General features: G+C 48.6%; 1 protein-coding gene across 1 annotated transcript in view; it reads right to left on the bottom strand.

The window, feature by feature from the left end:
• Positions 1-15000, bottom strand: part of LOC135196363 (E3 ubiquitin-protein ligase wwp-1-like) — a 422942-nt gene that overhangs the window by 79145 nt on the left and 328797 nt on the right. Inside the window, 1 exon segment of the mRNA XM_064223146.1 lies at positions 7997-8222. Coding sequence (XP_064079216.1) covers positions 7997-8222 — 226 coding nt within the window.

Genomic DNA, 15000 nt, shown 5'->3' on the forward strand with positions numbered 1-15000 from the left:
AAATGTTTCTCTGAAAATGTAGGTAAATGTTTTTCAGATGCTGTTATTGGATGGTAAAATGATATTGTTATGATACAATAAAGTTTCATACATACTTACCTGGCAGATATATACTTAGCTAAGACTCCGTCGTCCCCAACAGAAATTCAAATTTCGCGCCACTCGCTACAGGTAGGTCAGGTGATCTACCGGCCTGCCCTGGGCGGCAGGACTAGGAACCATTCCCGTTTTCTATCATATTTTCTCTCTTCCACCTGTCTCCTGTGGGGAGGCTGGGTGGGCCATAAATCGTATATATCGCCAGGTGGGCCATAAATCGTATATATCTGCCAGGTAAGTATGTATGAAACTTTATTGTATCATAACAATATCATTTTCATACAATCAACTTACCTGTCAGATATATACTTAGCTGATTGGCACCCTTTGGAGGAGGGTAAGAGACAGCTACATATGGAATAGACAGGTAAACAACATATGTTGTAGGTATAAATAAACCTTGGTTCCTACCTGATAGGTGATAGACTTTGTGGGTGCTGCTCAGTAGTCTGCATCACCTCAAGAAACTTTAGCGAGATATATGATCTATGGCCAAGAGTTCTTGTGGGTCTGCCGATGGGGTCTTATCCGCTTACTCGGCAGAGCCTGAAAGGACTTTGTCAATGGGTGCTGATCCACTTATATGACAATACACCTTGTGAAGGAGCATACAACCAATCCCGACCACCTGATCCTAACCACATGTTAGTAATAAAGATTGTTCCGAGTTATCCCCAAACTCTTCACAACAACCATAACTCAAAACACAATACGCACACATACATAAATTAAAAAAAAAAAAAAAAAATTAATACTCTTCTAATAAGATATCACAAGAGTTCCTTACTGAACAACAGTTACTGGCCGCCAGTGCGACACCAAGCCCTTTTTGTTAGCAGAAAGTCTAGAACATATCTAAATAGAAGGTATGTATGTACAAACTTAAGGATCGGTGTTAGCTCCTAAACCCAGGATCGTATCCGCAGACACGAAAGGACCTAGAGAAAAACATTTCTCGTATGTCACACGAAAATCTCTCAAGTAATGAGATGCAAATACTGAGTTGCATCTCCAAAATGTCGTATCTAAGATGTTTTTTAGTGACATATTCTTTTGAAACGAGAGAGACGTTGCTACTGCTCTCACTTCATGAGCTTTCACTCTTAAAAGTCGAAACTCTTCGTCAGGACAGATCTTATGCACCTCTGTAATGACGTTTCTCACAAAGAATGCTAGAGCATTCTTAGACATCAGTCTTGTGGGGTCTTTTACCGCGCACCAAAGACCTTGTCTAGAGCCCCCCATCTGGTGTTTTCTCTGAAGGTAGAACTTTAGAGCTCTTACAGGACAGAGAGATCTCTCTGCTTCTCTACCTACGAGACTTGATAAGCTTTTAACCTCGAAGGTCTTAGGCCAGGGATTCGTGGGATTCTCATTTTTAGCTAAAAACAAAGCTTTAAACGAGCAAATGGCCGAGTCCCCCTTGAATCCTACTCTATCCTCTAGAGCATGCAGTTCACTAACTCTTTTTGCTGTAGCTAAAGATAATAGGAATAAGCATTTTCTAGTTATGTCTCGAAAAGACGCCAGATGAGGAGGTTCGAACCTTTCGGATGACAGGAATTTGAGCACTACATCTAGGTTCCAGCTAGGAGGAACTGGTTCCTTAGACTTCGTAGTCTCAAAGGATCTTATGAGATCGTGTAGATCCTTATTATCTGCCAGATCTAATCCTCTATTCCTGAAGACTGCCGAAAGCATGCTTCGTATCCCTTTATTGTGGATACAGATAGATGAGATTCTTCCCTTAGGAACAGCAGGAAATCAGCAATCTCCGTTACAGAGGTAGTGGAGGAGGACAACTTCTTAGATTTGCACCACCTTCTAAAAACTTCCCACTTGGACTGATATACTCATCTAGTGGAGGCCCTGCGGGCTCTTGCGATCGCGCAAGCAACTTTACGAGAAAACCCTCTCGCTCTGACAAGTCTTTCGATAGTCGAAAGGCAGTCAGAGCGAGAGCGGGGAGGTTTTGATGATACCTCTGGAAGTGTGGTTGTTTGAGAAGATCCATCCTTCTTGGGAGGGATCTGGGAAAGTCTACCATCCACTCCACCACCTCTGTGAACCAATCTTGTGCCGGCCAAAAGGGGGCTATCAAGGTCATCCTTGTCCCCTTTGAAGCCACAAATTTTTTCAGAACTAGTCCCAGGATCTTGAAAGGAGGAAAAGCGTAGACGTCTACGTGAGACCAGTCTAGTAGGAAGGCGTCGACTATCAGAGCTCTGGGATCTTCTACCACCGAGCAAAAGACTTCCAGCCTTTTGGAGAGGAACGTGGCGAAGAGATCCACATGAGGAGTCCCCTAAAGAGACCAGAGACCGTGACACACTTCTGAGTGGAGGGTCCACTCTGTGTGAAGGACCTGGTTCCTCCTGCTGAGTCTGTCCGCCCTTACGTTCCTTTCTCCCTGAATAAATCTCGTAAGCAGGGAGATGTTCCTCTGGGACGTCCAAAGCAGAAGGTCTCTTGCAAGTTCGTAAAGGAACAAGGAGCGAGTCCCTCCTTGTTTCCGAATGTAGGCAAGTGCGGTGGTGGTGTCCACATTTACTTGAACTACTTTGTTCGACACAAAAGGTTCTAGACTCTTCAGAGCCAGGTGAACGGCAAATAGTTCTTTGCAGTTTATGTGCCATGACACCTGTGCTGCTTCCCAGGTGCCTGACACCTCCTTCGAGCCTAATGTTGCTCCCCAACCCTTCTCCGACGCGTCGGAGTATACCACTAGGCTTGGGTTCTGAATCTTCAGGGAGATTCCCTTGTTCTCCTTCAACGGGAGCAACCACCATTTTAAGTGAGGTCTCATCTCCAATGGAATGGGAAAGGCGTCTGAAAGATGTCCGGTCTTCCAACTCCAAGACCTCTTGAGGAAGAATTGAAGTGGACGTAAATGAAGTCTTCCTAGAGGAAAGAACTGTTCGAGCGAGGAAAGGGTCCCTAGAAGGCTCAACCATTCACTCGCCGACGTCCGTTCTTTCCCTAAGAAGAGAGAGACTTTATCCAAGCCTTTTGCGAGTCTCTCTTGCGAAGGAAATACTCGAAAACCCCGAGAATCCATCTGAATCCCCAGATAGACTAAGTTCTGTCTGGGGGTCAGCTGCGACTTCTCGAGGTTTATGAGTAATCCCAACGATCTGATCGGGTTTAGGGTCAACGTAAGGTCCTCCAAACACTGTCTCTCTGATCTGGCCCTGATGAGCCAGTCGTCCAGATACAGAGAGATATTTACACCTTTGAGGTGAAGAAACCTCGCCACATTCTTCATCAGGCTTGTGAAGACCTGAGGAGCTGTGGACAGGCCGAAACACAAGGCCCTGAACTGAAAGATCCTTCCCCCCGTCGTGAAACGGAGGTACTTCTTCGATGAAGGGTGAATCGGGACGTGAAAATAGGCGTCCTGGAGATCCAGAGACACCATCCAATCTCCTTGGCGCATAGCCGCAAGGACTGAGGCCGAAGTCTCCATAGAGAACTTCTCCTTCTGAACAAATTTGTTCAGAGCACTGACGTCTAGTACTAGCCTCCAGCCCCCCCCCCCCGAGGCCTTTGCAACCAGAAAAAGCCGATTGTAAAACCCCGGGGAGTTTTGATCCAGCACTAGTTCTATCGCTCTCTTTGGTCCCACATCTGATCCACCATCAGTCGAAGAGTATCCCTCAGCACAGGATCCCTGTATCTGGCTGACAGTTCCCGCGGAGTTGAAGTCAGGGGAGGACTGTCCAGGAAGGGGATAAGGTATCCCTTCCTTATCACAGACATTGATGAGGCGTCCGTGTTGATACGTGCCCAGGACTCCACAAATCCCAGGAGCCTGGCACCTACTGGTGTTTGGAGGTGAGAAGCATCACTTTCCCTTCTTAAAGGGACGGAAGGCAGATCTACCTCTCCTCTCAGGAGCCTTCCTTTTTGAGGGAGCTCTGGAGGGAGGGCCTCCTCGAAAAAGCTGAAGAGACGTACTCGGCCCTTTCTTCTCAACTATTGCTGCAGGTCTCTTCTTCCTAGATGACTGAAGAAGCAGGTTTTGAGTCGCCTTCTCAGTTAGTGATCGGGAAATGTCCTTCACCAACTGAGAAGGAAACAAAAAGTCAGATAAAGGAGCGTACAAAAGAGCTGCTCTCTGAGAGTGTGAGACCGCCTTGGTCAAGAAAGCACTGAAAACCGTCCTCTTCTTGATCAGTCCCGCTCCAAATAAAGAGGAGACTCCTAAGGATCCATCTTGTACTGCCTTGTCGATGCACGACAGTATACAAAGGAGTACTTCCGGGTCGAGACCCTCAGCATCATGAGCCTTCTTGGACATCACCCCAAGGGAAGAAATTGAAGACTTCCAAAACGTGGAAGAGTCCCTTGAGGAGATGATCCAATTCCGAAATGTCCCAAGTCACACAGGCAGAGTTCAGTCCGTGTCTTCTAGACGCATCCACTAAGGTTGAAAAGTCTGCTTCGGCTGAGGACGGGAGAGAAAGACCCATATTCTCTCCCGTTTGGTACCAAATGCCCCTTCTGCCAGCGAGTCTCGCTGGGGGCATGCAGAAGACCGTCCTGACCAGCTCCTCCTTAGTATCCATCCTAGTATTTAGTGACTGAAGAGCCTCTTCATAGAGATAGTAGGTCTCATTCTAAGGAAAGACGAGGATTTAGGCACCTTTACGCTTGAAAACAGAGAGCGCGGAGAGGGAGGAGCGGCGGGAGTTAACGCGTCCCCATATTCCTCAAGAAGAAGGGCTGTTAAAACTTTGTAGCAGGAAAGTCCTTCCCTACCGCGAGCCTCGTCTTCAGAATTCTTGTCCATCTCGGGGTCCAAAGGAGAATCCGCAGCAAAAACTGGAAGTCTTCTATCCAAGGGAGACAAACTCCTGAAAGGAGGGGGACTAAGAGAGTGTACAGAGTCCCTCTTGACAACAGTAGGCGCCTCACGTCTGGTCGGTGCATCAAGTCTGATAGACGGATGACGCTTGTAAGACGCCTCGCGCTTGGTTGGCGCCTCTTGCCTAGCTGGCTCCTCGTATCTGGATGACGCCTCGCGCCTGGAAGACGCCTCGCGCTCGGCTGGCGTCCTGGCTGGCGCCTCGCGCCTGGCTGACTCCTCACGTCTGGAGGACGCCTCGCGCTCGGCTGGCGTCCTGGCTGGCGCCTCGTGCCTGGCTGACTCCTCACGTCTGGAGGACACCCTCGCGCTCGGCTAGCGTCCTGGCTGGCGCCAAGCGCCTGGCTGGAGCCTCGCGCTTGGATGACACTTCGCACCCTGTTGACGTCCTGGCTGGCGTCTCGTGCTTGGTAGGCTGCACGTATCTGGAAGACGTCTCGCGCCTAGAAGACGTCTCGCGTCCGGCTGGCGTCCTGGCAGGCGCCTCGCGTCTGTCATAAGCTTCTCTTGCACTTGCTCTGAAATGCAAGTCCTCTTCTACATGCTTGGAAGAGGAAGCTTCATGTCTGGAAGGCGCCTCGCGCCTGGCAGGTGAAAGAGGACGAGACTTCTTGATAGGAAGCGCAACGTTCTCCTTGCGCGTCGGATCTCTAGTCAGAACTCCTACCAAGGAGGCTAGTTGTTCTTGAACAGCAAGTAGGATCCTCTTAGAAGCTTCCCCGGCGTCCTCCTCAATGGGAGGAGAGGGAGACCTCGAAGGAGAACGATCCGCTACATCCATATAGGGAGACGTCGACACAACCTTCGCCTTCTTGATCGAGGAGGGAGCTTCATCAGTAAAGCGCTCTGGGCTCGAGTTCAAAGAAGGTTCTTTCCAATGCCTTTTCAGGGGCCTGGAAAGATCCGAATCCTTCCACCCTCGTTTAGGTGAAGGAGAGGGAGAAGAAGAGAAGCACTCTCGAAGGACGCTTTTCCTAAAGCGGTCCTGAGCAGTCTGATGCGAAACAGAACCTGCTGAAGGGACGTCTGACCATTGGGGATTCTCCACGACCTCCTTAAGGCTTTCGACTTTCCTTCTCCTCTGGGCATGGGAGCTTGGAAGCGGTCTAGGCCTGGGAGCGTCGCAGAGACGATTAAACGCCCCCTCCACAACACTGGGAGCACTCACTTCACTGTACAAGTCACTGTCACTATCCTTACCTTTTAGGGCTGCCATTTTGGACCTCATCTTGTGGATAATAGCCTTCAGGTTGGTGATTTCAGAGGCCGATTCTGAATGCAAAGCCTGTGAAAGTCCCGATACAGAGGGAGAATCAAAAACATTAAGATTAGGAGAGATAGACTCAATAAAAGGCTCAATAGGCCTTGAGCACACACCATTTGATGCACGCCTCACTCTATCCCTTTCTAACTTCCTCAAGTAAGAAGTTAGAGTCTTCCATTCTTCAGCATTCAACCCCTCACATTCATGACAGGTATTAGTTGAAGAACATTCAAACCCCCTACATTTACGACATACAGTGTGAGGATCAACCGAAGCCTTCGGTATCCTCACCTTGCAGCCTACATTCACACACATTCTCACACTAACACTTGAATCAGACATACTGAGAAAAATCCTAAAGCAATTCCAAATTCAGTCCACAGTAGCGAATGCCAAAAACACAATCCAGGTACGTCACCAAAAAGTCCGATGAAACGATGATCAAAAGCTTTGAAATAAGATTTCAGGTCAGGAGGTAGTAACAACAATGTTGATACCACCGGCGACAGAGAAAATATGATAGAAAACGGGAATGGTTCCTAGTCCTGCCGCCCAGGGCAGGCCGGTAGATCACCTGACCTACCTGTAGCGAGTGGCGCGAAATTTGAATTTCTGTCGGGGACGACGGAGTCTTAGCTAAGTATATATCTGACAGGTAAATTGATTGTATGAAACAATATTTTATTGTTTCCCCTGAAAATATTGGCAAGTGTAATTCAAACAATGATTTTGTCGTGGATCTGAGAAATTGCCACAAAGGCAACAACAAAAATATATCATTCCTAAGTGAAACTGAAAAACCAAAACCTCATGATCATGAAGCCACACAACAGCAGACACAACCTGACCCTATGAGCTAATAGGATTTTTTTTTCTTTTATTTCCCTTGTTGTTACCTTTGGCTGGTAACATTCTTATGTTACTGTGGCATTACTGAGAGCAGAGCCATGTACTGTAGTCAGCCACTTCAGCCTTCGTGTCCAATCCTGCACCCTTGACGGTTATAGCATTCCTAACAACTTATTCTCCTACACCTACCCTACAAATCTTGAGTTATAGCATTCCTAACAACTTATTCTCCTACACCTACCCTACAAATCTTGATACTCCAGTTATCCTATTTGTTGCAACCAGCTCATTTGTATTTAGTTGTCACAACTCTTGCCTTGACAGCTGCACTCACTTGTGTAGCTAAATAGTATCATGAAAAAACATGCAAAGTAAGTTAAAGTACACAATAACTGGAGATACCTGACACAATACTGAGGGTAGAGGCAAAGGAAACCTCCAAGAAAACAAATAGCACATGTTGCTAACTAAATGAACTAGGTCATGACATAGAATTCATTAAAAAGGAGCTCATGAATACCAAAATATGAATAGCTTGTACTCACTGGGGGACATTAGTAACATGATAGAGCACCCACCAGAGCAAGGAGGTCCAAAAATGGAAAAATTCCTAGCAACAAAAGCTGTAAGAAACTAGCTTTAGACTTGCATTGTAACAAGTTCCAAGCAACTATAGCTACAAAGAAGAATGAAAGATGTCACAAGCAGATGGTTGAATTCTGGTGGACATGCCAGCTGAGTCTGAGGGCATGGTTTACAATATATCCTCTTTTATCCCTAAGAAAAACATATGACTTAGAAAACATTTTGGAATGATTCATTCATGTTCCTCAAATATAGACTTACATAATTTCCTTTTAAAATCCTATTGCCTTAGATGCTACAAAAATAAGCTTTCTTTCCATCTCTGATCTTACCTGCCAGAACCAAATGACTTGTTTTGAAGACCTGTTGTAGTGTCGGTATATTGTATTCTTTTGCCAGTCATTTATATCTATCTCCTGCATTCCACACAGCAGAAGTTCCAATTCACGCTCATCAAAATACTTCAGCCATTCAAGAGGAACCACTTCAGAAAAGCCTTCCAAAAAATATGCCGTCTGAGCCTCCTGTCCTCGAGTTAATCGCCACTGCATCATCAACCTAATAACATAAATTTTTCCCATTTAGTGATGTGACTCATTATACCTTCCTGGATATACTAACTCTGTCAGCTAACCAGCAAATTAATGGAAGATTTTCTTAAATTAACCCTTTAACGCCGATTGGAGGTATTAAACGTCGATATAAATTGTCTGTTGGGTGCCGATTGGACGTATGGTACATCGATATAAAAAAGCTTTTTTTTAAATTCACGGAAAAATAGTTTAGGCCTACTAGGTGAAAACTTTTGAATCACGCGCCTTGGGGGATGCTGGGAGCTCATGGATCAAGGCGTTGTTTTGTTTACAATCGTTACCCAGGCGTGCAAGCGCGAATTTCTTACTTCTCGCACTAAAAAGCATCAGCGACACAACTTAGAAAAAAGTGACATAATTTTTGCACCATCTTATATTACCCGTTACATGGAGTATTATATATGAAAATGTGCGCAATTTCATTTAGAATACAACAAAAAACAACTCATGGTTGTAGCTTTTATCAATTTTGAAATATTTTCACATAAATAACGATAAGTGCCAAAATTTCAACCTTCGGTCAACTTTGACTCGACCAAAATGGTAGAAAAACGCAATTGTAAGCTAAAACACTTATATTCTAGTAATATTCAATCATTTCCCTTCATTTTGCAACAAATTGAAGTCTCTAGCACAATATTTCGATTTATGGTGAATTTATGAAAACAAATTTTCCTTACGTCCGCGCAGTAACTCTTCCGAAAAAATCATACATTTTTTCGTCCGATTGTCGTAATGTTTGCACCATTTTAAATTAGCCGTCACATAAAGTTTTATATAGTATGGAAATGTGCGCAATTTCATGTAGAATACAACAAAAAACAAGCCATGATTGTAGCTTTTATCAGTTTTGAAATATTTTCATATAAATAAAGATAAGTGCCAAAATATCAACCTTCGGTCAACTTTGACTCAACCGAAATGGTAAAAAAACGCAATTGTAAGCTAAAACTCTTACATTCTAGTAATATTCAATCATTTACCTTTATTTTGCAACAGATTGGAAGTCTCTAGCAAAATATTTCGATTATGGTGAATTTATTAAAAAAAAAACATTTTCCTTACGTCCGCACGGCAACTCTTCCGAAAAAAATCAGAAATTTTTTTGTCCAATTGTCGTAATGGTTGCACTATTTCAAATTAGCCGTTACATAAAGTTTTATATATGAAAATGTGTGCAATTTCATATAGAATACAACAAAAAACAAGCCATGGTTGTAGCTTTTATCAGTTTTGAAATATTTTCATATAAATAACGATAAATAGAAAACATTCGTCCTTCGGTCAACTTTAACTCGCCTGAAATGGTCGAAAACTGCAATTGTAGGCTACAACACTTACAGTCTAGTAATATTCAATCAATTACCTTCATTTTCCAACAAACGGGAAGTCTTTAGCACAATATAACAATTTGTTGAATATTGTATTTTTCCTAACTATACAAACCTAAGGTCCTTTACAATAGGAAGGTACTTAGCGGCAGCTGAACCGGCCGTAAGCTTTTTGAACAAGGGGTTCGGTAGTTAACTAGTACTCGTCCGGCAGCTAGCGGTGCGCTCAACTGCAAGGCGAGGAGTCACTTTGCTTGAGGCCCAGGAAATGCAGAATGAGGGGTGGCATGAGGTGGGACTATATATAAAGGACCTAAAGTTTGTATAGTTGGGAAAAATACATTTTTCGACAAATTGTTATTTGTTCCAATACGGTATACAAACCATCGGTCCTTTACAATAGGAAGACTCACTTATTGGTGGGTGGAATCTGAGTCTTATGGACAGACTGATGTTCGTCCTACCTTGGATTCCCTCCCTGGTTGTAAGAGTAGAGGGAGGGATCCTAGCCTCTGCCCAGCTGATCGGGGTGTGCACCGCAGGATCAGAGGTCAAACTTCTGGACCAAATTAAGAGGGAGGCAAGCGTACCTCTTATAATTAGCAAAAGCAAGAACTAGTTCCTACTTCAAGAGCCAAAGTAAAGTTATGGGTTTGTCTCTTGTTGGCTTCCACTCCCCCCCTTGTTGGGGAGTGGTGGATAAACACTTTTATCCCTACTGAAAGGGATAGAATGGGGCTCGGTTGTGTAGCTTACCTGCATCGACCTCCTGTTCAGCGTAGTGACGACTGTGGCCCTCTGCCCACAGGCAGAGGGAAGAATGAAGGAAGAAGAGAAGCCAGTCACACTCTCTTTCACTCGTCCATACATACAGTCACACAAGGATGCGATGCTGTTCTGTCCGCTCAGGTGCTGGGTAGACTACACAACTTGTTGAGCAGCCACCACGGGTCCCAAGGAAAAGGTGTCCAAGGACCTGTGGGTGATATGCCGAAGGTAAAAAGAAGGGAAGGTGGTCTGGTTGGCCCAAAACCCCTGCCTTCAGTACCTGTGCCAGGGAGAGGTTCTTGCGGAATGCAAGGGTTGGACCAATACCTCTGACTTCGTGGGCTCTCGGACGAAGGGTACGGGTGTCGTCACAGTCAGCTGTCTCGTAAGCCCTCCTGATCACCTCACACAGCCAGAAAGAAAGTGTTCTTGGAAACCTCTTTCTTGGTAACCCCGGTGCTAACGAAGAGGTGTTGACACTCAGGCCTGACGTGCCGAGTTCTCTTCAGATAGCGCCGTAGTGCCCTCACAGGACAAAGCAGCATCTCATCCGCATCATTATCGGTGAAATCCTTCAGGGAGGGGATCGTGAAGGACTCGAACAGGTCGTCAGGGACCAAAGGATTCTGAGTCTTCGCAACGAAGTTCGGGATGAAATCGAGCGTCACAGATCCCCATCCCCTGGAATACTTAACGTTGAAGGAAAGACCATGAAGTTCCCCTCTTCTCTTCGGCGATACCAGGGCCAGCAAGAAGAGGGTCTTGAGGGTCAGATCCCTGTCTGACGACTCTCGGAGTGGTTTGAAGGGTCTGCGAGTCAAACTTTTAAGGACGAGAGTCACATCCCACCCAGGGGGCCTGAGTTCCCTGGGTGGGCAAGACCTCTCGAAGCTCTTCATCAGGAGGGAGATCTCGAAAGAAGAGGAGATATCCACACCTCGCAGTTTAAGGACTAAGGCCAGGGCGGCTCTGTAGCCCTTAATTGCGGAGATGGAGAGGAGCTTTTCTCGGCGAAGAAAGACAAGGAAGTCCGCTACCTGCTGAAGAGAGGCTCTGAGAGGAGAGAGACCCCATCCACGACACCAACCACAGAAGACGGGCCACTTCCCCTGGCAGACAGCCGTAGAGGACCGTCTAAGGTATCCGGTCATCTCTGTCGCTGCACTGCGAGAAATGCCTCTTGCTCGCAAGAGATGGTGGATAGAAGCCAGCCGTGAAGACACAGGGACTCGACAGATCGGTGGTACCTTTCCACGTGTGGCTGGCACAGAAGGTTGTGCCAGGGGGGAATCTCTCTCGGCTCTCCGGCAAGCAGAGCCAGCAGGTCCGGATACCATATGGGTTGAGGTCGTTTGGGCGCCACCAGGATCATCCGAAGGTTCGCAGTGATCAGCGCCCTGCTGATCAATTTGCGAATCAGACAGAACGGGGGGAAGGCGTAGACGAAGAAGTTGTCCCACAGATGCTGAAGGGTGCCCTCTGTGGCTGCGCATGGGTCCGGCACGATTGAGTAGAGAACCTGGAGTTTTCTGTTGTGCCCGGTGGCAAACAGATCCACTACTGGACGCCCCCACAAGTTGAACAGCCTTTCCGCCACGTCTGGGTGAGGGGACCACTTGGTTCCTATCACCTGATCCCGACGACTGAGCTTGTCGGCTACCACATTCCTCTTGCCTGGAATGTAGCGAGCCGACAACTCTGAGTGTGCCACGGCCCACTCGTGCACCTGCAGCGTCAACTGGTGCAACGGGAGGGACACTAGACCCCCTTGCTTGTTGATGTAGGCCACTACTGTGGTGTTGTTGCACGTAAACACCACCGAGTGTCCCACCAGAAGGTCCTGGAACTCTTGGAGAGCGAGGAACGCTGCCTTGAGCTCCAGGACGCCGATGTGAAGGTGCTTGTCGTGATGGTCCCACACACCTACAGTCAGCAACTCCTCCAGGTGTGTGCCCCATCCCTCTGTGGACACGTCTGAAAACAGCAACATCTCCGGGGGGGAGTGCGAAGAGGCACTCCTCTTACGAGGTTCCTGTCGTCCAGCCACCAGGCTAGGTCCTGCCTCACCTCCTCAGTGAGGGACATGGGGAAGAAGAGAGGGTCCCTTGCCTGTGGCCAACACTCCTTTAGTCTCCACTGAAGAGACTGCAGGTGAAGACGCCCGTGAGGGACTAGCTTCTCGAGAGACGACAGGTGGCCTATCACGACTTGCCACTGCTGAGCCGGTTGCTCCTGTCGAGACAGGAACTGTCTTACTGCCTCCCTGAATCTGCTGATCCACGAATCTGCTGGGAAGACTCACCCTGCTGCCGTGTCGATCAGCATGCGCAGGTACTTCATCCTCTGCTTGGGTTCAAGCTCTGACTTCTCATGATTCACCACGATTCCCAGTTCGCAGCAGAATTCGAGGAGTCGATCTCTGTCCTGCAGCAACTGTGAGCGGGAGCTCGCCAGGACTAACCAATCGTTGAGATACCTCAAGAGACGTATCCCTACCGAGTGGGCCCAAGCAGACACCAGAGTGAACACTCGCGTGAACACCTGTGGGGCAGTTGAGAGACCGAAACAAAGTGCCCTGAACTGGTACACCGTCCCGTCGAGGATGAAGCGGAGGTACTTCCTGGAGGATTGATGGACGGGTATCTGGAAATACGAGTCCTTCAAATCTACAGAAAGCATGATGGAATCGAGCACCGACCATGCTGTTTCCATCGTGAACCAAGTCTGGCGAACGAATCGGTTCAAGGGATAGAGATCTATCACCGGGCGCCAGCCCCCAGTAGACTTCTCCACAAGGAAGAGGCAGCTGTAGAAGCCCAGCGACTGATCCTGAACGATCTCCACAGCTCGTTTGCTCAGCATGGCTTCTACTTCTTGCCGAAGCATCACGTCCTTGGTTGAGCCAGGAACGTAGGTTTAGAGATGGACCGGGTTGGAGGCAAGGGGTGGCCGAGACTCGAAGGGTAGTAAATATCCCTCCCGAAGGACGTTTACTATCCAGGTCTCCACACCGTAGCGCTGCCATGTTGCCCCAATGGCTAGCCAGGCACCCCCCCACTTCCGGCAGCAGGTGACGGGGAACGCCATCCCTAGTGTTTCCCACCTCTCTTCGACTTCTTACCTGCCACCTCTCGTGAGAAGGAGGGTTGGGAGGAGGGCTGGTGACAGTCGCCCCTGGAAGAAGTTGAAGGCAGAGCCTTTCCTTTGGGCTTCGACGATACGATCGTCTTGGCCGCAGAGGAAGCGCTAACCAAACTCTTAGGTTTGGCCGCAGCAACTCGAGGCTGCCCAGACGCCTTCAAGACTGCCTGGTGTACTAAACGGTCACTGTCGTCAGTGCGCCGTCTTTCCACCGCAGCGTCCACCATCTCTCTCGGGAAGAGAGACGAGGAGCTCCGCACCGGTCCGTTGCGGAGACCCAGAGCCACCTCTCTACGCCGGAGAACCAGGTTGGCCCACAGGTTGGCCGTCTGGTGGGCCAGGTAGGTGATAGCCCTACCCCCAGACTGGCACAGTTTCACAAAAGCCGGGTCTCCTTCAGGAGTGATATTCCCTAAGGAGGCCGCGGTTTTCGACACTGTGAGGGACCACAGGTCGAGCCATGAGACTGCTTGGAAGGCTGCCATTGCGGTAAACTCCAAGGCAAGTGCCTCCTGCTGCAAGAACCAGAGGTAGAGGTTCTCTGACAGGAGCTGCAGCAGAGACACTCACGGAGTTAGCCTGGCTAGCTCCGGGTTAACCTGTTTGGGCGGCAGAGGGTCCTCCGAAGGCACGTTAAAGCGCCTCTGTCGCGGTAGAGGTGGAGAAAGGAGCTTAGCGGACCTACTGGACCCAAGCAAACCCTCCTGTCCGGACACAAGAGCGTCCACTTGGCCCAGCACGCTGTCAGCCAAAGCTGATTGCGGCAGACCTACCGCTGACCTGGGTTCTTTCTTAGGTCCCCAGAACGCCTCCAAGCCCAATGTGGGTTCAGTAGGTGGGAGCAGCGATCCTTCTCCGAGGTCATTGTGCTGACGGATCAGCGCAATCACCTCCGCGAATGACCTCTGGATCTCGGGAGTGACTGCATCCTGTGGAGACTTACCGTCAAGCCCTTCCAACGAGAAGGCCTCCCGAGAGCCTCCTCCTTCCACAGGAAGAACCATGACAGACCCCTCCTGGTCTCCTCGTACCACTTGCGCGTACAACCTGGTTGGTCGGAGGACAGGGCCAGGTTTGTAGGGTATCGTGGCGGGATCACGAGGGGCGCGCCCTTCGTGATCGCTCCTGATCATCTCGCTCTTCCCGGTAAAGCCAGAGGAAGTTGAAGGGATCGGAGAGGCAGACCTGACACTCCCCCCGCGCCCACTGGCTCTGCCGGTGTGCTGAGGGGGCTGCAGGCGATCGTCAACCCGCGCTGGCGATCGGTCTGCAGGCCTGGTCTAACGGCTCTCCCAGGGAGAGCCGCTGGACCGAGAACAGCAGCGATGGTCCTGAGCGTCATAAGAGCTGCTGCTGGTTCCCATCTCTGCCCGGTCCTGGTAGGAGCAGCGGTCGGGGGACCTGCAACACACACAAGTAAAAGAAAAAGTGAGAAAGTCTTCACGCAGTGAAGAAAACAAGGCATACGACAGAAGCGGGCAGAGAGATGAAGAGCAGCACATC

Source organism: Macrobrachium nipponense, chromosome 17 (assembly GCF_015104395.2).
Source record: "Macrobrachium nipponense isolate FS-2020 chromosome 17, ASM1510439v2, whole genome shotgun sequence".
Taxonomy (NCBI): Eukaryota; Metazoa; Arthropoda; class Malacostraca; order Decapoda; family Palaemonidae; genus Macrobrachium; species Macrobrachium nipponense.